Source organism: Leptodactylus fuscus, chromosome 3, assembly GCF_031893055.1.
Source record: "Leptodactylus fuscus isolate aLepFus1 chromosome 3, aLepFus1.hap2, whole genome shotgun sequence".
In the NCBI taxonomy this organism is placed as follows: Eukaryota; Metazoa; Chordata; class Amphibia; order Anura; family Leptodactylidae; genus Leptodactylus; species Leptodactylus fuscus.
Genome location: NC_134267.1, coordinates 175929941 through 175957216, shown reverse-complemented (window position 1 = coordinate 175957216; position 27276 = coordinate 175929941). Strand labels below are relative to the sequence as shown.

At 45.7% G+C, this 27276-nt stretch overlaps 1 protein-coding gene across 1 annotated transcript in view; it reads right to left on the bottom strand.

Moving 5' to 3' along the window:
• Positions 1 to 26526, bottom strand: part of ANKUB1 (ankyrin repeat and ubiquitin domain containing 1) — a 38702-nt gene extending 12176 nt beyond the window's left edge. The window contains exons 1-3 of the mRNA XM_075268820.1: positions 26437 to 26526; positions 24532 to 24675; positions 1241 to 1457 (exon numbers count right to left, since the gene is read on the bottom strand). Of these exons, the coding sequence (XP_075124921.1) occupies positions 1241 to 1457; positions 24532 to 24675; positions 26437 to 26526 (451 nt within the window). The remainder of the gene's footprint in view (positions 1 to 1240; positions 1458 to 24531; positions 24676 to 26436) is intronic.
• Positions 26527 to 27276: the final 750 nt, after the last annotated feature.

Sequence of the window (27276 nt, the reverse complement as noted above, 5' to 3'; positions counted from 1 at the left end):
TATATTTATTTTAATAACCTGGACAACCCCTTTAAGCCCTGATCAGGTCTTTCCCTGATCTCAGCAACAAGACCTGAAACTTTTATATTATAGAAAGCAAATCTGCTCTAAGCATTAAACATATCTGAGACCAATTATAGCCCATGACAAAAATATTAAAGTTTTAGCCATCCCGACACCATGATTATTTGTGGCCAAAATGGTATTTCCCCAAGAGTGGAGACATTCTTCATAGTTTTCCTTTATGGTACCTGGTTTGTATGGTGTTTGTAATGTTCATCACAATCTCTTCATGACCCTCTGGCCAGTTTGTCATCCTCTGCTAACAATGCAGTTTATCAGGAGAGGAAAGCCCATAATAAGTACCCTTCTGCAGACGTAAAGGTGAAAGGGCCAAACCAGGGCTGGGTCCCTTCTCTGCATTCTCTGTAGCGGTCACTTAGTCTGCCTCTATGTTATGTTGCACCCCTAGGATTTACTACATAGGCAGCAAGAAGTTTAGAAGATGTGAACTTTTGGAAAATAAAAGTTTGGAAAACTACTATTTGCTATATCCTAGTGATAGATAATATATAATATTGTAGTTTCTATAAATACTGTACTGTCGGAGGCTCCAATGGGGCCGCCATCACAGAGTCCAGCAGTTTTTTTTCCAGGGGTTTTCCAAGTCTGAATAGGTTGGGAAAAACAACTGTAGATCATTTCATAGGTCCATGTCCACACTGTGAAACGACTGCCGAGTCTGTTTGAACCTGTTTACATCTACGAATTGTGAATGTTCGGTGCTAAAACTGTTTATTTTAACATATAAGTGATGGCTTTATTTCTATTTCTAGCGTTCTATTGGGAGGCTTTTTTTGGAGACTGATTTTGAAGCGGATTCAGCGTTAAAATCAGCGCCAAAAAACTCAGTGTGCACTGACCCTAAAAGTCTCTACTTCAACAATGCAACACCCGAAAATACCTTGGCTCTGGGTGTGCTAGCTGTGATGCAAGCACAGTCTGTCAGATCACAGAGCTAGCACTCCCTGAAACAAAGTAAGTTTTAATTTTTTATGTTGAAATACCTAAATTCTTACATCTGTATTACATTTACAAGATCTACAAAAATGTTAAACACTTCATCTATATTCCAGTGGTTTTATGTATTTTATGTTGGTTATGGCAAATACATGATAATGGTATTTTGCACTGGTAAACTTGGTAATACTTGCTTAGTTAGAGGGAGTAAGTTGCATACCTAGATCCAGATTGTAGTCGCTCAATATATTACAGTCATACATTTCTTTTCCCCCTAATGTCCTCAGGCAGAATACACTGACTGGAAATCCACATTTCAAAGACAAAAGAGACTTGAGCTTTGAGACCGTAGCAGCTAGAAGATGAATATTCCCCATTATTGGAACTCTCTCTTTGGTAACCGCATTGTACACATACAGAGCTGGCTTTTCTTCCTCCTTAAATGATAGAAAAATACCATAGAAATTCTGTTATTGGCAACATGCAGAGTCTATAATTAGATAACCCATGAAGAATGTGGTATCAAGATTGCTAAGGAATGGAGACCTAGCTCATTGATTAGGGTTGAGCGATGGGGATCGGATCCTGATCGGCGATCGAGTAAATTTCACGATCGTGATTGGGTTCCGATCCCACCTAAAAAAAGATCGGGATTGGAATTCCATTCCCGATCGCTCAACTTACCTGCAGAGATCCGCTGCCACTCCCCATTCATCTCGGTCCTCTCCTTTCGCATTCACATGCCTTCAGAGCGCCGTGCGTGCCCCCGCCTCCCTAGGCTAGTGTTACAGATGCTGGAAGAAGGTGGGGCTTGTGGCTTAGGAGAGTGTGGGCGGGTACTGGGAGGGGAAACGTGAGTGATGCACTCATGTCTCCCCACCCTGTACCTGCCCACACTCTCCTAAGCCACAACAAGCCCCGCCTACTCCCAGCTTCAATAACACTAGTCTAGGGAGGCGGGGACGCGCACGTCGCTCTGCATGCATGTGAAGTAGAGAGAAGAGGAGCGAGAACAACAGGGAGTGGCAGCGATTCTGTGCAGGTAAGTGGGGGGGACTAAGTAGCCAGGGTATTTTTTTAATCATTACACAGCGTGAAGTCCAAAAATTGAAGCGTTCAATTTTTGGACTCCATGCTGTGTAGTGAATAGGATAGTTTTAAAAATCCAATGTTCAATCATTAAAAAATTCCATTGACTTGCATTAGGATCAGGTTCAGACGGAAAATGATCGGGAATCAAATTTTAAAAACGATCCTGAAATTTCAAGATCAGCTCAACCCTATCATTGATATGTGGTTAACTTCTATACTCTTATCTGTCAAGGCCTCCACACTTAAGAATGGCAGGTGGAGGTCCTAGCAGTGAGCGCCTTGTGGTCAGACATTTGCCACCTTTTCCTAATCTATCATTATGCTTCTTGAATCCATAGATTTGCTGCAGTACCTCCATCTACAGCAGTAGCAGAGCTTCCCCAAATTTCTACAGTTGGTTAAACTGCTACTGTGTGATATCCTACCACAGAAGACAGCAAAACTCAATGAAAAGTCTGTGGAAAAACAGTTTTCAATGACTTTTCATTATTTTTTGTCTTCTATGATAAGTTCGTATATCTGTATGTGTTGCTATTGTGAAAGCAGAAGAGCCAACCCGAGATCCTGCTAACAATTACAGACTCTTCATGGACTCGCCTTCACCAAGCCCACCAGGACAATACTCAACTATGTAGGGGTGTGTGTAGAGGAATGTACCAATAATTCATTCTAGTCTAATGATTATTAGCCTTTGGTAAATTTCTGTAACTTTTATCTATTCGTTCTACACACTGACTGTTGAGTAGTAAAAGGTAATAGCTAGAGATGAGCGAACAGTGTTCTATCGAACTCATGTTCGATCGGATATTAGGCTGTTCGGCATGTTCGAATCGAATCGAACACCGCGTGGTAAAGTGCGCCATTACTCGATTCCCCTCCCACCTTCCCTGGCGCCTTTTTTGCTCCAATAACAGCGCAGGGTAGGTGGGACAGGAACTACGACACCGGTGACGTTGAAAAAAGTAGGCAAAACCCATTGGCTGCCGAAAACATGTGACCTCTAATTTAAAAGAACAGCGCCGCCCAGCTTCGCGTCATTCTGAGCTTGCAATTCACCGAGGACGGAGGTTTCCGTCCAGCTAGCTAGGGCTTAGATTCTGGGTAGGCAGGGACAGGCTAGGATAGGAAGGAGAAGACAACCAACAGCTCTTGTAAGAGCTAAATTCCAGGGAGAAGCTTGTCAGTGTAACGTGGCACTGACGGGCTCAATCGCCGCAACCCAGCTTTCCCAGGATCCTGAATGGAATACACTGTCAGTGTATTCCCGTATACCCGATATATACCCCGATACCCGTTCCAACGGTGTGCCCCCCCACCTTCACCCCAGAAATACCCTGCAAGTCCCCTAGCAATAGAATTGGGGCTATATACACCCACAATTTTTACTACTGGTATACAGTGCCATTGTCTGACTGGGAATTCAAAGAATATATTGGGAATACAAATACCCTCATTTCTTGCTACTGCCATATAGTGCCAGTTTCTGACTGGTAATTCAAAGAATATATTGGGGTTACGTGCACCCACAATTTTTACTACTGGTATACAGTGCCATTGTCTGACTGGGAATTCAAAGAGTATATTGGGAATACAAATACCCTCATTTCTTGCTACTGCCATATAGTGCCAGTTTCTGACTGGGAATTCAAAGAATATATTGGGGTTACGTGCACCCACAATTTTTACTACTGGTATACAGTGCCATTGTCTGACTGGGAATTCAAAGAATATATTGGGGTTATAAATACCCTCATTTCTTGCTACTGCCATATAGTGCCAGTTTCTGACTGGTAATTCAAAGAATATATTGGGGTTACGTGCACCCACAATTTTTACTACTGGTATACAGTGCCATTGTCTGACTGGGAATTCAAAGAATATATTGGGAATACAAATACCCTCATTTCTTGCTACTGCCATATAGTGCCAGTTTCTGACTGGGAATTCAAAGAATATATTGGGGTTACGTGCACCCACAATTTTTACTACTGGTATACAGTGCCATTGTCTGACTGGGAATTCAAAGAATATATTGGGGTTATAAATACCCTCATTTCTTGCTACTGCCATATAGTGCCAGTTTCTGACTGGTAATTCAAAGAATATATTGGGGTTACGTGCACCCACAATTTTTACTACTGGTATACAGTGCCATTGTCTGACTGGGAATTCAAAGAGTATATTGGGAATACAAATACCCTCATTTCTTGCTACTGCCATATAGTGCCAGTTTCTGACTGGGAATTCAAAGAATATATTGGGGTTACGTGCACCCACAATTTTTACTACTGGTATACAGTGCCATTGTCTGACTGGGAATTCAAAGAATATATTGGGGTTATAAATACCCTCATTTCTTGCTACTGCCATATAGTGCCAGTTTCTGACTGGTAATTCAAAGAATATATTGGGGTTACGTGCACCCACAATTTTTACTACTGGTATACAGTGCCATTGTCTGACTGGGAATTCAAAGAGTATATTGGGAATACAAATACCCTCATTTCTTGCTACTGCCATATAGTGCCAGTTTCTGACTGGTAATTCAAAGAATATATTGGGGTTACGTGCACCCACAATTTTTACTACTGGTATACAGTGCCATTGTCTGACTGGGAATTCAAAGAATATATTGGGGTTATAAATACCCTCATTTCTTGCTACTGCCATATAGTGCCAGTTTCTGACTGGTAATTCAAAGAATATATTGGGGTTACGTGCACCCACAATTTTTACTACTGGTATACAGTGCCATTGTCTGACTGGGAATTCAAAGAGTATATTGGGAATACAAATACCCTCATTTCTTGCTACTGCCATATAGTGCCAGTGTCTGACTGGGAATTCAAAGAATATATTGGGGTTACGTGCACCCACAATTTTTACTACTGGTATACAGTGCCATTGTCTGACTGGGAATTCAAAGAATATATTGGGGTTATAAATACCCTCATTTCTTGCTACTGCCATATAGTGCCAGTTTCTGACTGGTAATTCAAAGAATATATTGGGGTTACGTGCACCCACAATTTTTACTACTGGTATACAGTGCCATTGTCTGACTGGGAATTCAAAGAGTATATTGGGAATACAAATACCCTCATTTCTTGCTACTGCCATATAGTGCCAGTTTCTGACTGGGAATTCAAAGAATATATTGGGGTTACGTGCACCCACAATTTTTACTACTGGTATACAGTGCCATTGTCTGACTGGGAATTCAAAGAATATATTGGGGTTATAAATACCCTCATTTCTTGCTACTGCCATATAGTGCCAGTTTCTGACTGGTAATTCAAAGAATATATTGGGGTTACGTGCACCCACAATTTTTACTACTGGTATACAGTGCCATTGTCTGACTGGGAATTCAAAGAGTATATTGGGAATACAAATACCCTCATTTCTTGCTACTGCCATATAGTGCCAGTTTCTGACTGGTAATTCAAAGAATATATTGGGGTTACGTGCACCCACAATTTTTACTACTGGTATACAGTGCCATTGTCTGACTGGGAATTCAAAGAATATATTGGGGTTATAAATACCCTCATTTCTTGCTACTGCCATATAGTGCCAGTTTCTGACTGGTAATTCAAAGAATATATTGGGGTTACGTGCACCCACAATTTTTACTACTGGTATACAGTGCCATTGTCTGACTGGGAATTCAAAGAGTATATTGGGAATACAAATACCCTCATTTCTTGCTACTGCCATATAGTGCCAGTGTCTGACTGGGAATTCAAAGAATATATTGGGGTTACGTGCACCCACAATTTTTACTACTGGTATACAGTGCCATTGTCTGACTGGGAATTCAAAGAATATATTGGGGTTATAAATACCCTCATTTCTTGCTACTGCCATATAGTGCCAGTTTCTGACTGGTAATTCAAAGAATATATTGGGGTTACGTGCACCCACAATTTTTACTACTGGTATACAGTGCCATTGTCTGACTGGGAATTCAAAGAATATATTGGGAATACAAATACCCTCATTTCTTGCTACTGCCATATAGTGCCAGTTTCTGACTGGGAATTCAAAGAATATATTGGGGTTACGTGCACCCACAATTTTTACTACTGGTATACAGTGCCATTGTCTGACTGGGAATTCAAAGAATATATTGGGGTTATAAATACCCTCATTTCTTGCTACTGCCATATAGTGCCAGTTTCTGACTGGTAATTCAAAGAATATATTGGGGTTACGTGCACCCACAATTTTTACTACTGGTATACAGTGCCATTGTCTGACTGGGAATTCAAAGAGTATATTGGGAATACAAATACCCTCATTTCTTGCTACTGCCATATAGTGCCAGTTTCTGACTGGGAATTCAAAGAATATATTGGGGTTACGTGCACCCACAATTTTTACTACTGGTATACAGTGCCATTGTCTGACTGGGAATTCAAAGAATATATTGGGGTTATAAATACCCTCATTTCTTGCTACTGCCATATAGTGCCAGTTTCTGACTGGTAATTCAAAGAATATATTGGGGTTACGTGCACCCACAATTTTTACTACTGGTATACAGTGCCATTGTCTGACTGGGAATTCAAAGAGTATATTGGGAATACAAATACCCTCATTTCTTGCTACTGCCATATAGTGCCAGTTTCTGACTGGTAATTCAAAGAATATATTGGGGTTACGTGCACCCACAATTTTTACTACTGGTATACAGTGCCATTGTCTGACTGGGAATTCAAAGAATATATTGGGGTTATAAATACCCTCATTTCTTGCTACTGCCATATAGTGCCAGTTTCTGACTGGTAATTCAAAGAATATATTGGGGTTACGTGCACCCACAATTTTTACTACTGGTATACAGTGCCATTGTCTGACTGGGAATTCAAAGAGTATATTGGGAATACAAATACCCTCATTTCTTGCTACTGCCATATAGTGCCAGTGTCTGACTGGGAATTCAAAGAATATATTGGGGTTACGTGCACCCACAATTTTTACTACTGGTATACAGTGCCATTGTCTGACTGGGAATTCAAAGAGTATATTGGGAATACAAATACCCTCATTTCTTGCTACTGCCATATAGTGCCAGTGTCTGACTGGGAATTCAAAGAATATATTGGGGTTACGTGCACCCACAATTTTTACTACTGGTATACAGTGCCAATTTCTAACTAGGAATTCAAAATGCGCAAGGCTCCCGGAAAGGGACGTGGACGAGGCCGTGGGCGAGGTCGGGGGAATGGTTCTGGGGAGCAAGGTAGCAGTGAAGCCACAGGGCGTCCCGTGCCTACTCCTGTGGGGCAGCAAGCATTGCGCCACTCCACAGTGCCAGGGTTGCTTGCCACATTAACTAAACTGCAGGGTACAAACCTTAGTAGGCCCGAGAACCAGGAACAGGTCTTGCAATGGCTGTCAGAGAACGCTTACAGCACATTGTCCAGCAGCCAGTCAGACTCTGCCTCCTCTCCTCCTATTACCCAACAGTCTTGTCTTCCTTCCTCCCAAAATTCCGAAGCTTTACAGAACAATAACCCAAACTGTCCCTGCTCCCCAGAGCTGTTCTCCGCTCCTTTCATTGTCCCTCAACCTGCCTCTCCACGTCACGATTCCACGAACCTAACAGAGGAGCATCTGTGTCCAGATGCTCAAACACTAGAGTCTCCTCCATCTCCGTTCGATTTGGTGGTGGATGACCAGCAACCCACCCTCATCGACGATGATGTGACGCAGTTGCCGTCAGGGCATCCAGTTGACTGGCGCATTGTGCGGGAGGAGGAGATGAGACAGGAGTTGGAAGAGGAAGTGGTGGATGATGAGGACACTGACCCGACCTGGACAGGGGGGATGTCAAGCGGGGAAAGTAGTGTGGATGTTGAGGCAGGTGCAGCACCAAAAAGGGTAGCTAGAGGCAGAGGCAGAGGTCAGCAGCTTAGGCGAAGCCAGGCCACACCCGGAATCTCCCAAGATGTTCCAGTTCGTACCCAGCCCCGAAAAACTCCCACCTCGAGGGCACGTTTCTCGAAGGTGTGGAGTTTTTTCAAGGAATGCGCCGAGGACAGATATAGTGTTGTCTGCACAATTTGCCTCTCGAAATTGATTAGGGGCTCTGAGAAGAGCAACCTGTCCACCACTTCAATGCGCCGTCATTTGGAATCCAAGCACTGGAATCAGTGGCAGGCAGCAACGGCAGGACAAAGGCCGCCTGCCGTTCACGCCACTGCCACTGCCTCTGCCTCTGCCTCTGCCACTGCCACTGCTGACTGTGCTGGCGATGCACTCCAGAGGACGAGCCAGGACACCACTTCATCTGCCTCCGCCACTTTGTTGACTTCTACCTCATCCTCCCCTGGTCCTGTCTTATCTCCTTCTCCTGCACCATCAAAGGCACCATCAGGCGTTTCTTTACAACAACCCACCATCTCTCAGACATTGGAGCGGCGGCAGAAATACACTGCTAACCACCCACACGCGCAAGCCTTGAACGCCAACATCGCTAAACTGCTGGCCCAGGAGATGTTGGCGTTCCGGCTTGTTGAAACTCCCGCCTTCCTGGACCTGATGGCAACTGCGGCACCTCGCTATGCCGTCCCTAGCCGTCACTACTTCTCCCGGTGTGCCGTCCCCGCCTTGCACCAGCACGTGTCACTCAACATCAGGCGGGCCCTTAGTTCCGCGCTTTGCACAAAGGTCCACTTGACCACCGACGCGTGGACAAGTGCATGCGGACAGGGACGCTACATTTCACTGACGGCACACTGGGTAAATGTAGTTGAGGCTGGGACTGCTTCCCAAACTGGCCCGGTGTACCTCGTCTCCCCGCCTAACATTCCTGGCAGGGACACGAGAAGAACACCCCCCTCCTCCTCCTCCTCTACCGCCTCCTCCTCCGCCTCCTCCTCCGCCACCGCCTCCTCCTCCGCTGTTAGATTGACCCCAGCTACGAGTTGGAAACGTTGCAGCACTGGCGTTGGTAGACGTCAGCAGGCTGTGCTGAAGCTGATCAGCTTGGGGGACAGACAGCACACTGCCTCCGAGGTGAGGGATGCCCTCCTCGATGAGACGGCAATATGGTTTGAGCCGCTGCACCTGGGCCCAGGCATGGTCGTTTGTGATAACGGCCGGAACCTGGTAGCAGCTCTGGAGCTTGCCGGACTCCAACATGTTCCATGCCTGGCCCACGTCTTCAACCTAGTGGTGCAACGTTTCCTAAAGAGCTACCCCAATGTTCCAGAGCTACTGGTGAAAGTGCGGCGCATGTGCGCCCACTTTCGCAAGTCGACAGTAGCCGCTGCTAGCTTAAAATCTCTCCAGCAACGCCTGCATGTGCCACAACACCGGCTTTTGTGCGACGTCCCCACACGCTGGAACTCAACGTTTCAGATGTTGAATAGAGTGGTTGAGCAGCAGAGACCTTTGATGGAATACCAGCTACAAAACCCTAGGGTGCCACAAAGTCAGCTGCCTCAGTTTCACATCCATGAGTGGCCATGGATGAGAGACCTTTGTGACATCCTACGGGTCTTTGAGGAGTCCACAAGGAGGGTGAGCTCTGAGGATGCGATGGTGAGCCTTACAATCCCGCTCTTGTGTGTTCTGAGAGAATCCCTGATTGACATCAGGGATAACTCAGATCACACAGAGGAGTTAGGGATAGCATCCGATCCGTCACAGCTGGAGAGTAGGTCCACACATCTGTCCGCTTCACTGCGTTTAATGGAGGAGGAGGAGGAGGAGGAGGAGGAGGAAGAAGAGTTGTCCGATGATGTGATGGTGATACAGGAGGCTTCCGGGCAACTTCGAATCGTCCCATTGTTGCAGCGCGGATGGGTAGACATGGAGGATGAGGAGGAAATGGAGATTGAACTTTCCGGTGGGGCCAGAGGAGTCATGCCAACTAACACTGTGGCAGACATGGCTGAGTTCATGTTGGGGTGCTTTACAACCGACAAGCGTATTGTCAAAATCATGGAGGACAACCAGTACTGGATCTTTGCTATCCTTGACCCCCGGTATAAAAACAACATCTCGTCTTTTATTCCGGTAGAGGGGAGGGCCAATCGCATCAATGCTTGCCACAGGCAATTGGTGCAGAATATGATGGAGATGTTTCCAGCATGTGACAGTGGCGGCAGGGAGGGCAGTTCCTCCAGTAGGCAACCAAGTTCTCACCGGTCCACACAAACGAGGGGCACACTGTCTAAGGTCTGGGACACCTTGATGGCACCCCCTCGCCAAAGTGCCGCCACGGAGGGTCCTAGTGTCACCAGGCGTGAGAAGTATAGGCGCATGTTGCGGGAATACCTTTCCGACCACAGCCCTGTCCTCTCCGACCCCTCTGCGCCCTACACGTATTGGGTGTCGAAGTTGGACCTGTGGCTTGAACTTGCCCTATATGCCTTGGAGGTGCTGTCCTGTCCTGCCGCCAGCGTCCTATCTGAGAGGGTGTTCAGTGCAGCCGGTGGCATCATCACTGACAAGCGCACCCGTCTGTCAGCTGAGAGTGCCGACCGGCTCACTTTGATAAAAATGAACCACCACTGGATAGAGCCTTCATTTTTGTGCCCACCTGTGTAAAGCACCCCAACATGAAACTCCATGTCTGTACTCAACCTCTCCAATTCCTCCGCATCCTCATACTCATCCACCATAAGCGTTGCACAATTCTGCTAATACTAGGCTCCCTCCAACATGATTTCCCCCAACTCTGCTGGTTAGAGGCTCCCTCCACCCTGATTTCCACCAACTCTGCTGGTTAGAGGCTCCCTCCACCCTGCTTTCCCACAACTCTGCTGGTTAGAGGCTCCTTCCACCATGAATTTGCCCAAACTGGGCTGTTTAGAGGCTCCCTCCACCATGAATTGGTCCAAACTGGGCTGGTTAGAGGCTCCCTCCACCATTAATTGGTCCAAACTGGGCTGGTTAGAGGCTCCCTCCACCATGAATTTGCCCAAACTGGGCTGTTTAGAGGCTCCCTCCACCATGAATTTGCCCAAACTGGGCTGTTTAGAGGCTCCCTCCACCATGAATTGGTCCAAACTGGGTTTTTTAGAGGCTCCCTCCACCATGAATTGGTCCAAACTGGGGTGGTTAGAGGCTCCCTCCACCATTAATTGGTCCAAACTGGGCTGGTTAGAGGCTCCCTCCACCATGAATTGGTCCAAACTGGGCTGGTTAGAGGCTCCCTCCACCATGAATTGGTCCAAACTGGGGTGGTTAGAGGCTCCCTCCACCATTAATTGGTCCAAACTGGGCTGGTTAGAGGCTCCCTCCACCATTAATTGGTCCAAACTGGGCTGGTTAGAGGCTCCCTCCACCATGAATTTGCCCAAACTGGGCTGTTTAGAGGCTCCCTCCACCATTAATTGGTCCAAACTGGGCTGGTTAGAGGCTCCCTCCACAATTAATTGGTCCAAACTGGGCTAATTAGAGGCTCCCTCCACCATGAATTGGTCCAAACTGGGTTTTTTAGAGGCTCCCTCCACCATGAATTTGCCCAAACTGGGCTGTTTAGAGGCTCCCTCCACCATGAATTGGTCCAAACTGGGCTGGTTAGAGGCTCCCTCCACCATGAATTTCCCAAAACTTGGCTGTTTAGAGGCTCCCTCCACCATTAATTGGTCCAAACTGGGCTGGTTAGAGGCTCCCTCCACCATGAATTGGTCCAAACTGGGGTTTTTAGAGGCTCCCTCCACCATGAATTGGTCCAAACTTGGCTGTTTAGAGGCTCCCTCCACCATGAATTGGTCCAAACTGGGGTGGTTAGAGGCTCCCTCCACCATTAATTGGTCCAAACTGGGCTGGTTAGAGGCTCCCTCCACCATTAATTGGTCCAAACTGGGCTGGTTAGAGGCTCCCTCCACCATGAATTTGCCCAAACTGGGCTGTTTAGAGGCTCCCTCCACCATGAATTTGCCCAAACTGGGCTGGTTAGAGGCTCCCTCCACCATGAATTGGTCCAAACGGGTTTTTAGAGGCTCCCTTCACCATGAATTGGTCCAAACTTGGCTGTTTAGAGGCTCCCTCCACCATGAATTGGTCCAAACTGGGGTGGTTAGAGGCTCCCTCCACCATTAATTGGTCCAAACTGGGCTGGTTAGAGGCTCCCTCCACCATGAATTTCCCAAAACTTGGCTGTTTAGAGGCTCCCTCCACCATTAATTGGTCCAAACTGGGCTGGTTAGAGGCTCCCTCCACCATGAATTGGTCCAAACTGGGCTGGTTAGAGGCTCCCTCCACCATTAATTGGTCCAAACTGGGCTGGTTAGAGGCTCCCTCCACCATGAATTTGCCCAAACTGGGCTGGTTAGAGGCTCCCTCCACCATGAATTGGTCCAAACTGGGTTTTTTAGAGGCTCCCTCCACCATGAATTTGCCCAAACTGGGCTGGTTAGAGGCTCCCTCCACCATGAATTGGTCCAAACTGGGCTGGTTAGAGGCTCCCTCCACCATGAATTTGCCCAAACTGGGCTGTTTAGAGGCTCCCTCCACCATTAATTGGTCCAAACTGGGCTGGTTAGAGGCTCCCTCCACCATGAATTTGCCCAAACTGGGCTGTTTAGAGGCTCCCTCCACCATGAATTGGTCCAAACTGGGTTTTTTAGAGGCTCCCTCCACCATGAATTGGTCCAAACTGGGCTGGTTAGAGGCTCCCTCCACCATGAATTTCCCAAAACTTGGCTGTTTAGAGGCTCCCTCCACCATTAATTGGTCCAAACTGGGCTGGTTAGAGGCTCCCTCCACCATGAATTGGTCCAAACTGGGGTTTTTAGAGGCTCCCTCCACCATGAATTGGTCCAAACTTGGCTGTTTAGAGGCTCCCTCCACCATGAATTGGTCCAAACTGGGGTGGTTAGAGGCTCCCTCCACCATTAATTGGTCCAAACTGGGCTGGTTAGAGGCTCCCTCCACCATTAATTGGTCCAAACTGGGCTGGTTAGAGGCTCCCTCCACCATGAATTTGCCCAAACTGGGCTGTTTAGAGGCTCCCTCCACCATGAATTTGCCCAAACTGGGCTGGTTAGAGGCTCCCTCCACCATGAATTGGTCCAAACGGGTTTTTAGAGGCTCCCTTCACCATGAATTGGTCCAAACTTGGCTGTTTAGAGGCTCCCTCCACCATGAATTGGTCCAAACTGGGGTGGTTAGAGGCTCCCTCCACCATTAATTGGTCCAAACTGGGCTGGTTAGAGGCTCCCTCCACCATGAATTTCCCAAAACTTGGCTGTTTAGAGGCTCCCTCCACCATTAATTGGTCCAAACTGGGCTGGTTAGAGGCTCCCTCCACCATGAATTGGTCCAAACTGGGCTGGTTAGAGGCTCCCTCCACCATTAATTGGTCCAAACTGGGCTGGTTAGAGGCTCCCTCCACCATGAATTTGCCCAAACTGGGCTGGTTAGAGGCTCCCTCCACCATGAATTGGTCCAAACTGGGTTTTTTAGAGGCTCCCTCCACCATGAATTTGCCCAAACTGGGCTGGTTAGAGGCTCCCTCCACCATGAATTGGTCCAAACTGGGCTGGTTAGAGGCTCCCTCCACCATGAATTTGCCCAAACTGGGCTGTTTAGAGGCTCCCTCCACCATTAATTGGTCCAAACTGGGCTGGTTAGAGGCTCCCTCCACCATGAATTTGCCCAAACTGGGCTGTTTAGAGGCTCCCTCCACCATGAATTGGTCCAAACTGGGTTTTTTAGAGGCTCCCTCCACCATGAATTGGTCCAAACTGGGCTGGTTAGAGGCTCCCTCCACCATGAATTTCCCAAAACTTGGCTGTTTAGAGGCTCCCTCCACCATTAATTGGTCCAAACTGGGCTGGTTAGAGGCTCCCTCCACCATGAATTGGTCCAAACTGGGGTTTTTAGAGGCTCCCTCCACCATGAATTGGTCCAAACTTGGCTGTTTAGAGGCTCCCTCCACCATGAATTGGTCCAAACTGGGGTGGTTAGAGGCTCCCTCCACCATTAATTGGTCCAAACTGGGCTGGTTAGAGGCTCCCTCCACCATTAATTGGTCCAAACTGGGCTGGTTAGAGGCTCCCTCCACCATGAATTTGCCCAAACTGGGCTGTTTAGAGGCTCCCTCCACCATGAATTTGCCCAAACTGGGCTGGTTAGAGGCTCCCTCCACCATGAATTGGTCCAAACGGGTTTTTAGAGGCTCCCTTCACCATGAATTGGTCCAAACTTGGCTGTTTAGAGGCTCCCTCCACCATGAATTGGTCCAAACTGGGGTGGTTAGAGGCTCCCTCCACCATTAATTGGTCCAAACTGGGCTGGTTAGAGGCTCCCTCCACCATTAATTGGTCCAAACTGGGCTGGTTAGAGGCTCCCTCCACCATGAATTGGTCCAAACTGGGGTTTTTAGAGGCTCCCTCCACCATGAATTGGTCCAAACTTGGCTGTTTAGAGGCTCCCTCCACCATTAATTGGTCCAAACTGGGCTGGTTAGAGGCTCCCTCCACCATGAATTGGTCCAAACTGGGGTTTTTAGAGGCTCCCTCCACCATGAATTGGTCCAAACTTGGCTGTTTAGAGGCTCCCTCCACCATGAATTGGTCCAAACTGGGGTGGTTAGAGGCTCCCTCCACCATTAATTGGTCCAAACTGGGCTGGTTAGAGGCTCCCTCCACCATTAATTGGTCCAAACTGGGCTGGTTAGAGGCTCCCTCCACCATGAATTTGCCCAAACTGGGCTGTTTAGAGGCTCCCTCCACCATGAATTTGCCCAAACTGGGCTGGTTAGAGGCTCCCTCCACCATGAATTGGTCCAAACGGGTTTTTAGAGGCTCCCTTCACCATGAATTGGTCCAAACTTGGCTGTTTAGAGGCTCCCTCCACCATGAATTGGTCCAAACTGGGGTGGTTAGAGGCTCCCTCCACCATTAATTGGTCCAAACTGGGCTGGTTAGAGGCTCCCTCCACCATTAATTGGTCCAAACTGGGCTGGTTAGAGGCTCCCTCCACCATGAATTGGTCCAAACTGGGGTTTTTAGAGGCTCCCTCCACCATGAATTGGTCCAAACTTGGCTGTTTAGAGGCTCCCTCCACCATTAATTGGTCCAAACTGGGCTGGTTAGAGGCTCCCTCCACCATGAATTGGTCCAAACTGGGTTTTTTAGAGGCTCCCTCCACCATGAATTTGCCCAAACTGGGCTGTTTAGAGGCTCCCTCCACCATGAATTGGTCCAAACTGGGTTTTTTAGAGGCTCCCTCCACCATGAATTGGTCCAAACTGGGCTGGTTAGAGGCTCCCTCCACCATGAATTGGTCCAAACTGGGGTGGTTAGAGGCTCCCTCCACCATTAATTGGTCCAAACTGGGCTGGTTAGAGGCTCCCTCCACCATTAATTGGTCCAAACTGGGCTGGTTAGAGGCTCCCTCCACCATGAATTTGCCCAAACTGGGCTGTTTAGAGGCTCCCTCCACCATTAATTGGTCCAAACTGGGCTGGTTAGAGGCTCCCTCCACAATTAATTGGTCCAAACTGGGCTAATTAGAGGCTCCCTCCACCATGAATTGGTCCAAACTGGGTTTTTTAGAGGCTCCCTCCACCATGAATTTGCCCAAACTGGGCTGTTTAGAGGCTCCCTCCACCATGAATTGGTCCAAACTGGGCTGGTTAGAGGCTCCCTCCACCATGAATTGGTCCAAACTGGGTTTTTTAGAGGCTCCCTCCACCATGAATTGGTCCAAACTGGGCTGGTTAGAGGCTCCCTCCACCATGAATTTCCCAAAACTTGGCTGTTTAGAGGCTCCCTCCACCATTAATTGGTCCAAACTGGGCTGGTTAGAGGCTCCCTCCACCATGAATTGGTCCAAACTGGGGTTTTTAGAGGCTCCCTCCACCATGAATTGGTCCAAACTTGGCTGTTTAGAGGCTCCCTCCACCATGAATTGGTCCAAACTGGGGTGGTTAGAGGCTCCCTCCACCATTAATTGGTCCAAACTGGGCTGGTTAGAGGCTCCCTCCACCATTAATTGGTCCAAACTGGGCTGGTTAGAGGCTCCCTCCACCATGAATTTGCCCAAACTGGGCTGTTTAGAGGCTCCCTCCACCATGAATTTGCCCAAACTGGGCTGGTTAGAGGCTCCCTCCACCATGAATTGGTCCAAACGGGTTTTTAGAGGCTCCCTTCACCATGAATTGGTCCAAACTTGGCTGTTTAGAGGCTCCCTCCACCATGAATTGGTCCAAACTGGGGTGGTTAGAGGCTCCCTCCACCATTAATTGGTCCAAACTGGGCTGGTTAGAGGCTCCCTCCACCATTAATTGGTCCAAACTGGGCTGGTTAGAGGCTCCCTCCACCATGAATTGGTCCAAACTGGGGTTTTTAGAGGCTCCCTCCACCATGAATTGGTCCAAACTTGGCTGTTTAGAGGCTCCCTCCACCATTAATTGGTCCAAACTGGGCTGGTTAGAGGCTCCCTCCACCATGAATTGGTCCAAACTGGGTTTTTTAGAGGCTCCCTCCACCATGAATTTGCCCAAACTGGGCTGTTTAGAGGCTCCCTCCACCATGAATTGGTCCAAACTGGGTTTTTTAGAGGCTCCCTCCACCATGAATTGGTCCAAACTGGGCTGGTTAGAGGCTCCCTCCACCATGAATTGGTCCAAACTGGGGTGGTTAGAGGCTCCCTCCACCATTAATTGGTCCAAACTGGGCTGGTTAGAGGCTCCCTCCACCATTAATTGGTCCAAACTGGGCTGGTTAGAGGCTCCCTCCACCATGAATTTGCCCAAACTGGGCTGTTTAGAGGCTCCCTCCACCATTAATTGGTCCAAACTGGGCTGGTTAGAGGCTCCCTCCACAATTAATTGGTCCAAACTGGGCTAATTAGAGGCTCCCTCCACCATGAATTGGTCCAAACTGGGTTTTTTAGAGGCTCCCTCCACCATGAATTTGCCCAAACTGGGCTGTTTAGAGGCTCCCTCCACCATGAATTGGTCCAAACTGGGCTGGTTAGAGGCTCCCTCCACCATGAATTTCCCAAAACTTGGCTGTTTAGAGGCTCCCTCCACCATTAATTGGTCCAAACTGGGCTGGTTAGAGGCTCCCTCCACCATGAATTGGTCCAAACTGGGCTGGTTAGAGGCTCCCTCCACCATTAATTGGTCCAAACTGGGCTGGTTAGAGGCTCCCTCCACCATGAATTTGCCCAAACTGGGCTGGTTAGAGGCTCCCTCCACCATGAATTGGTCCAAACTGGGTTTTTTAGAGGCTCCCTCCACCATGAATTTGCCCAAACTGGGCTGGTTAGAGGCTCCCTCCACCATGAATTGGTCCAAACTGGGCTGGTTAGAGGCTCCCTCCACCATGAATTTGCCCAAACTGGGCTGTTTAGAGGCTCCCTCCACCATTAATTGGTCCAAACTGGGCTGGTTAGAGGCTCCCTCCACCATGAATTTGCCCAAACTGGGCTGTTTAGAGGCTCCCTCCACCATGAATTGGTCCAAACTGGGTTTTTTAGAGGCTCCCTCCACCATGAATTGGTCCAAACTGGGCTGGTTAGAGGCTCCCTCCACCATGAATTTCCCAAAACTTGGCTGTTTAGAGGCTCCCTCCACCATGAATTGGTCCAAACTGGGCTGGTTAGAGGCTCCCTCCACCATGAATTTCCCAAAACTTGGCTGTTTAGAGGCTCCCTCCACCATGAATTGGTCCAAACTGGGCTGGTTAGAGGCTCCCTCCACCATTAATTGGTCCAAACTGGGCTGGTTAGAGGCTCCCTCCACCATGAATTGGTCCAAACTGGGTTTTTTAGAGGCTCCCTCCACCATGAATTTGCCCAAACTGGGCTGTTTAGAGGCTCCCTCCACCATGAATTGGTTCAAACTGGGCTGGTTAGAGGCTCCCTCCACCATTAATTGGTCCAAACTGGGCTGGTTAGAGGCTCCCTCCACCATTAATTGGTCCAAACTGGGCTGGTTAGAGGCTCCCTCCACCATGAATTTGCCCAAACTGGGCTGGTTAGAGGCTCCCTCCACCATGAATTGGTCCAAACTGGGTTTTTTAGAGGCTCCCTCCACCATGAATTTGCCCAAACTGGGCTGGTTAGAGGCTCCCTCCACCATGAATTGGTCCAAACTGGGGTTTTTAGAGGCTCCCTCCACCATGAATTTGCCCAAACTGGGGTGTTTAGAGGCTCCCTCCACCATGAATTTGCCCAAACTCTGCTGGTTAGAGGCTCAATCCACCCTGATTTTCAAAACAAATGTTGGTGCCAACCTCAACTTACTACAAGGGCCAAATTCACTGCTGGTGACAAGCTCTCCTCACTGCAAGTGCCAAATACACATGTTTCAAGGTGTTTTCCTACTGTCAGAGAGGTGGTATTGAGTGTGTAAAGTGTGTAGTTGTTAGGCTGTGATGTTGGGGTAATAGAGGGTCTTTGGTGTGTTAGATGCCCCCAGACATGCTTCCCCTGCTGTCCCAGTGTCATTCCAGAGGTGTTGGCATCATTTCCTGGGGTGTCATAGTGGACTTGGTGACCCTCCAGACACGGATTTGGGTTTCCCCCTTAACGAGTATCTGTTCCCCATAGACTATAATGGGGTTCGAAACCCGTTCGAACACACGAACATTGAGCGGCTGTTCGAATCGAATTTCGAACCTCGAACATTTTAGTGTTCGCTCATCTCTAGTAATAGCTAGAAGCTTTGTCATTTAGCAAAACAAGGTCATTAATAACCGGCTATAGCTACAACCAGTAATCTGCTATTTGTGTTTTATTTGTATGAAAAAATGAATAATGAGACCAATGTTTGCAAATATATATGTATGCATGTTTGACTTCTAGACATGTTTAATGTATGGGACTTCAGTATTTACATAGACTGCAGGTAACCAGGCAGGGTGAGAGGTACACAGAGTTTACATGCTAAAGAAAAGTTTACATAAGTCTTTTAGCCGAATTTGTAATTTTATTTAATATACTGTAGCATGTACATAGTATTACTCCAAATAAGGGGTGTACAGTCCAAGCCAATGCTGCTGTTCTTTGCTGGCTCCCGCCATCTTTGGGACTTGTCTATGTTCAAGTTTACATGCAAAATCCACTGCAGAAGTTTCCTTGCCATTGACAGAAAGATTTCTTACTCCTATTCACTTTAATGAGAGGGTTGGAAAGAATCTGCCTAAAGATCGAACAGGACGCATCTTTTTTCTACTAGTTGATTGAAATGAAGGGGAATCAGATTTTTTTCTGGCGAATTCTGTCGCAAAAATTCCACCATGTGAATTTACCCTTAGGGTCCATTCACATGGAGTATTTTGGCGCGGAATCCGCATCAGAATCAGCGTGGAAAAAAAAGCCTCCCATTTACTTCAATGGGTTCCGTTTTCTGCACATTCTGAAGCCATTGAAATCCATGGGAGGCTTTTTTTTCCATGCTGATTCTGACACGGATTCAGTGCCAAAATACTACGTGTGAATGGACCCTTACACTCCAGAGATTAAGACATATTGTGTAATTTATGGAAGCTTCAAAGAATGTTGTAATTCCTGTAACTCCTATAAACTACAACACAAATAGCAGGTTTTTTTCGCAGCCACATGGTGTCCTCCACTCTGAAATGTCAAGCACTGAAACAGGAAACCCATTATCCCAATACATATAAGATCCAAAAGACAACCCCCCCCCCCATGAAACATCTTTGGAATATTAATATTTTCCATGTGCCATAAATATTTCAGAATATCCCTTTAAGTTTTATCTTCAAGTAATATAATCTGAAAATACAGTCCAACAACCAAAACAATTTGTGTTTCCATGTCCTAATCTGTGTTCAGTTTTTTAGAAGGTACTAAAAAAGTGTTTAAAATTGAAGGTCTATTCTTAGGATAAGCTATCAATATAAAATCTGCGGAGATCTGACTCCCAGCCCCCACCAGCTGTTTGTAGGGGTAATGGCACTTAGGCTAGAGCTGCAGCATCTTTATTGCTAACCCCACTATTGAAAAACCCTCCCTGGACCCGTCCTGTGCTGCTAACTATCGACCCGTCTCTAACCTCCCCTTCATCTCTAAAATCTTGGAACGCCTGGTCTATTCTCGTTTAATCCGCTATCTCTCTGCTAACTCTCTGCTTGATCCCTTACAAACTGGTTTCCGCACTCTGCACTGAAACGGCTCTCACAAAAGTCTCCAATGATCTCCTAATGGCTAAATCCAATGGTGACTTCTCTCTTCTTATTCTTCTGGACCTCTCTGCAGCTTTTGATACTGTTGACCATCAACTTCTCCTCACTATGCTCCGCTCAGTCGGCCTCATGGACACTGCACTCTCCTGGTTCCCCTCTTATCTGTCAGACCGCACTTTCAGTGTATCATTTGCAGGCTCTGTTTCCTCCCCTCTTTCCCTTGCTGTTGGGGTTCCTCAGGGCTCGGTCCTAGGCCTCCTGCTCTTTTCTCTCTACACAGCCCCCATTGGACAAACCATCACCAGATTTGGCTTCCGGTACCATCTTTATGCTGATGACACCCAATTATACACATCTTCCCGTGACATCACCCCTGCACTCAAACACAACACCAGTGACTGTCTCTCTGCTGTCTCTAATATCATGTCCTCGCTCTATCTGAAACTAAATCTCTCTAAGACTGAACTACTACTATTTCCACCATCTAATAGGTCTGTCCCTGATATATCCATTGCAGTTTCAGGCCTTACTATATCTCGCTGCCTCAAGGTCATGTTTGACTCAGACCTTTCCTTCACTCCCCATATTAAATCACTTGCACGCTCATGTCACCTCCACCTCAAAAACATCTCCAGAATACGCCCTTTCCTTACTAGAGATACACCAAAGACACTTATTGTCTCTCTGATTCATTCTCGCCTTGACTACTGTAACTCCTTACTAATCGGTCTTCCCCTCATTAAACTCTCCCCTCTACAATCTATTCTGAATGCAGCGGCCAGGCTCATCTATCAGGCTAGATGCTACAGCGATGCCTCTGGTCTGTGCCAGTCACTACATTGGCTGCCTATTCATTATAGAATAAAATATAAAGTTATCACCTCATCCACAAGGCTCTCCATAATGCCGCACCTCCATACATTTCCTCCCTCATCTCTGTCTACCGCCCAACCTGTGTTCTCCGTTCACTCAATGACCTAACACTTACATCCTCTATTATCAGAACTTCCCAGTGCCCACGCTCGTATACAAGACTTCTCCCGAGCTGCACCACTTCTCTGGAATACTCTACCCCGGACAATCAGATTAACTCCCAATTTCTACAGCTTCAAGCGCAAACTAAAGACACATCTTTTCAGACAGGCCTACCACAATTCCTAATGTAAACCCTTCTGTACCGTCATTAGAATCCCCAAAATCTAACCCTCCTCTGTTCCAGCTCCCACATTACCCCACATGATATGATGCCATTTCAGGCTAACTTTATATGTCCAAGCTCCATCCACATGTTACAGGACACCACTAGTGATGGCTCATAAAGTCTTATGTTCGTGTAATGACAGTAACCTCTATTACAAAATTGTCTGACCACTGTATAAGCAATGCCGCCCCTGCTACCTCTTGTGTCACCCCCTCTACCTCATAGATTGTAAGCTCTTGCGAGCAGGGCCCTCAGTCCCATTGTGTGAAATGACTTTCTTTGTAATGTATCTGTCTGTATTTGAACCCTACAAATTGTACAGTTCTGTGGAATATGTTGGCGCTATATAAATAAAATGTATTATTATTATATTGCTTACATTGCTCCATACATAAGAAACATGTAATAAAATATTTTAGATTTGAGTGGTGTTTCCCTTTAATTTAAGGTGCTTTGATGATACAGTGGGTACAGAAAGTATTCAGACCCCTTTAGATTTTTCACTCTTTGTTTCATTGCAGCCATTTGCTAAAATCAAAAAAGTTCATTTTATTTCCCACTAACGTACACTCAGCACCCCATCTCCCCATCTTGACCGAAACCCCCCCCCCCAGAAATGTAGATATTTTGCATATTTATTAAAAAAGAAAAACTGAAATATCAAAAGGTCATAAGTATTCAGACCCTTTTCTCAGTATTGAGTATTTGCACCTTTTGAGCTAGTACAGCCATGATTCTTCTTGGGAATGATGCAAGGAGTTTTTCACATCTGGATTTGGATCTGGAGGATCTGCCATTCTTCCTTGCAGATCCTCTCCAGTTCTGTCAGGTTGGATGGTGAACGTTGGTGGACAGCCATTTTCAGATCTCTCCAGAGATGCTCGATTGGGTTTAGGTCAGGGCTATGGCTGGGCCAGTCAAGAATGGTCACAGCGTTGACTAGTTCCCCCACTGAGGGAAGGAGGTGAAGCTTGTGCAGGTTGCAAGAGATGAGCAGCAACTTGATGCATGAGGCAGCATTAAAAAGAGCAGTGCTGTACCAGTAGACTGCTGTAGGCTTATCTGTGCGGGGTTCAGGTGTTGGACCCCCACAGATCACATACTGATGAGCTATCCTGTGGTTCGCTCTACAATAAAATAATCCTACTTAAAGGAAAAATCTCATGTAAAGCAGCGGTTCAAGGTGTAATTATTCACTAAAGAGCCATATTGCTGCATAATAATCTGAGGTGACCATATTGGCAGACCAGTATGGTATAATATATTCTTTGTGCTGCCCACTGTTTCATCTTTTGCAGTAACAGAATTTCCATCACAAGCTCCCTTAGAACTTACAATTTCTAACAAGCCAGTAACCTGTCCTAAAGAGCGTCCAATTGGTATTCCAACACAGCCGTCACTTATCATGTCTATAGATGCCAGAGACAAGTTATAGAGATGGCTGGAGGCAACAGAAAGCAACAGCAATGGCCATATGTCACCCCATAATAAAGACAAATAGCAAGACTTATGAATGAATTTCTTTAGAACCTGAACTCTATGTACTATATACCCTGCCTGGTTACCTGCTGCTGCGCCTGAACAATAAGGTCTCATACATTAAACATGTGTAGACGTCAAATATAGATGTATATTTGCAAACATTGATCGACTAATTCATTTTTTGCAAACAACTGAAACAAATGCTGCATAAATCTTTATAGCACTTGTTTTGCCAGCAGTCATAAATCATGACCTTGTTGTAGTATATGCAAAGTTTCTATAACAGTTATTACTATTTATTCACACCAACAAAGTGTAGTACTGAATATGGAAAAGAACGTTCCACAATTGAATGTTCGTCTATGTTCACACTAGTGTTGTGATGTCTTGCAGACCCCAATTCTTAACATGGGATCCATCAGGTTCCATTGATGCTACCACCAATTTTTCATGAAGAGAGTGCTGCATCCAGGGTTCCATTTTATTTATTTATTCTGCGTTTATTGAGCAAGTTGCAACTTACATAAGGTCAAGGCTACTCTTTCTGTCAAATCCGCCAAGACTGCTGAGTTATAGTAGCCACACAGATTAGAAGATACATATTACCCCTTGTTCACATCTGGTATTCTGTCCGGGGGAGTCCGCATGAGGACCCCCACCCCCACCCTCCCTTCCTCCCGAACGGACTACCGAAAGCAACTACAAGCGCTGTGCCAGTGAAAGCGCACGGACCCTATTGACTATAATGGGGTCTGTGTGCTTGCCACGTGTTGCCCGCACGAATCATGTGGACAGGTAAGTAGATGGTGAACTACTTTCCTGTCTGCAAGTTCTGTAAGGAGATCTGGCGGAAAGCAAACAGACCCAATTATAGTCTATGGGGATCTGTGAGCTTTTACTGCACAGCGCTTGCAATTGCGTTTGGTATTCCATATGGGGGGAAGTCACCATGCAAACTCTCCTGGACAAAATACTAACTCAGATGTGAACCAAACCATAGAATCTAAGGCTTAGATGGTAATTCCAAACCTGCCTAAATTGGAAAGTTCAGTTGACGTACATCTAATGTGAATGGACTGCTCTAGGTTTCAAAGTGAGCCTTTGAAGGTAGTGTGAATAGAGCCTTATTGACACAAAAACACTAAATGTTTTACAAAATTTTATTCTTTTGCACATCAGAAATAATATTTGTTATTAACACTTAAATTATACCAAAGCCACAGGATCCATAATGCTCTATCATTAAAAGACTTAACAAGATTTTTGCCTTCAACTTATGTATCCTTTATTTCTAATAAATTGTAAGGTTGTAGGGCATGCCGAAACGATTGGGGGAGATTTATTAAGACTGGTGTTTGGTAGTTTCTATCATTACAGAAACTGGTGTAAAATATAAGATAAATCCCCCCACTTTCTGTTATCTGTACCATGCTGTTACAATGTGTTACCCCATTACCTATTAGTATTGGGTAATAGGGCGCAAGAGAGACAACATATCACTGCTGCGATCTCCTAAAAGGACGATTTTACAAATAGTGGTAAAAAGGCATAGCATCTCCATGTGTAAGTAAATAGATGTATTTTGTGATATCACAGGCTGATTCTTACCTTTACAATGCACTTAATGGTTGAACAAAGCGTAATCCCAGCATCTGTTAGGACCCATTCATCTCTTAGTATGCCTCCTGCATATATAAGCTCCAAAAACCTTCTCCCTTGTTTGTCATCTGACAACTGGATGTGAAAATATTCCTGCAAAACAGATTAACCTGTACTTGTGTCTATCTGTAGCTTCATAATCCTAGAATGATTATGGGATATTCACAAAATGATACCTATAACCATTACAACCATTCAAGAGCTACCATAGTGTGGCGGGGCCATTATACTGTGCAGATATCATCTGATCGGTGGTGGTGCCAGAGGTTGGACCCTACACAGCCCGATACTGATGACCTGTCCTAAGTATAAGACATCAGTGTCTACTCATGGACAACGTTTTGTATATATGGCAGTAACATATACTGTAACACAGCACACACATTGTAATCATTCACATCAATCATCCTTTTAATGTTGGGTAAACAATCTAGTTTTCTTACACATTCATCTCCTAGAATGAAATTGATAGAAACCCACTTAGAACTCGCATGTTTTTTGCTACATTGTAAGATCACTGTGCTACGGTATAAATGGTAAGTGACAATTGAAAAGGAGATCATGAAGGGACCTCAAACTCGCCTATGCCAGGTGTTTGCAATATAACTTAAAATACAATAAAGGAGTTGTCAAATTCTTTTTTTGTTGATTACCTATATTTTGAACAACTGGAATCCCTACAGCTCAGCTGTTTGAAGAGAACATGGTGCTTATATGAATACCATGACCCCTTCACTGTTTACATCGCATGTGATCTGTTTTCTAATGGCCATGTAATGTCATTACAGCCTCATCCTACTCACTTCTATGAGACGAGTCAGTAATTAGATTGCACGGCCAGTATGAAACTGATCACATGCGAAGAGGTCACAGTACTCGTGTGAGTGCCGCAGCTGCTTCAAACAGCTGACCAGTAGTGGTCCTAGGTCTTGTTATTGCTACCTATACTGAGGATAGGTCATCGCTATAGAAATTAACTGGACAACCCCTTTAATACCACCACAAATACCCCACAAAATATTATGCCATATCGGACTATACCTTTATATATACAGGCACCAGCTGACTGGTGATGGCTCATACAGCGTAATTTATATGTGTGATGAAAATAACTTTTACCAGAAAAACTGCTGGATCACTGTATAAGCAATATTACCTTTGATGCTACCCCTGCTATGTCTTGTGTCACCTCCTCTACCTCATAGATTGTAAGCTCTTGCGAGCAGGGCCCTCAGTACCATTGTGTGAATTGACTTACTTCTCTGTTTTCCTTATTTTGTCTGCACTTGAACCCTACAAATTGTAAAGTGCTGTGGAATATATTGGCGCTATATACATAAAATAAATATATTATAAATAAATAAATTATAAATAAAATTATTAATAATAATAATGCACCATCAGTGGGAACTGATAAAATGCCAGATTATCAGATATTCTGCGTAGTTTTCAGGAATTGTAATATTGACAACCTATCATTACAGGCACCCATGATGGATGAATGTGACAGCACAGTTGCTACTTCAAGCAGCTGATCTGTGTGGGTCCTGGGTATCAAGCTGCCACCAATCTAAGGATAGGTCATCAATATTTAAATCTGGAAAACCCCTTTAGTTATCATAACAATGTTATCCCACACTGCTTACTTGTTAGGACTGAAGCTTCGGGTCAAAAACAGATGAAAATAATACATTACATGAGAAGAATTTGCTAATAGTTATCTCTGATGATCTCAATCTTGTGAAATTCTAGGTTACGTTGTAGTTTTGCTTTGGGAACAACTATCAGACTTTATTGATAATTATCTATGTGAAAATTATAAAGAATAATGCCACAAATAATAAATGATATTACCTTTAGCATCTGTTTGACTCCCTTTACAGTTTGTCCAGGAAGAATGTCAAAAGGTTCGCAGAGACCATCAAACGCTATAAAGACTTTCATTGTTTTTAAAGAAAATCTGTGAATCTCGAAATGTGTCCTTGCCTTGTTTGCTATTAGCAGATCATGTCTCACATCCTGTGAGGGGAGACGATTTAAAGTAGGTTCTTTTGCTTCTAGGTAAGAAGAAGTCGGACAAGCACTTGAGTCAGACTGGTTTCTTGCCAAGCTGAACAGAAACAAATCTCCACCCAGCCTTTAGCTAAGCTGCAAACAAGGCAAGTGACTACAGGTTACATACTATCATGACTGACCACAGAGTAAGCACATAGCACTCATTATGCCATGTTTACGACTTAGCCGTCGGTGAATAGCAACAGTAGACTTAATCTCTGTGCTCACTGATGAAAATGTAATGAGATGAAGATGTATGAGGTTTTTGTGTGTCTTGTCTGATGGTTGCTTGTATACATTTATAATTGATATCCTGATGTTGTTAAGGAAACATAATCATTGTGTATTAAAGCAATACTGGAACTCTGGAATAATAATAATTATTATTATGAGAAAGAGGAGGGAATGGGGGTGCAGGCTGTGTGCAAGCAAGGGGGGAAATGGGGGTGCGGGCTGTGTGCGAGCAAGAGGGTGATGTGGAGATGGGAACCCTCCATTCCACCACACTCTTGCTCACCCACAGCCTGCACTACCCATTCCCCCTTCTTTCTTACACACAGCCTGCGCCCCCACATCAGCCTCTTTGCTTACACACAACCTGCACCCCATTCCCCTTTCTTGCTCAAACATAGCCTGCAT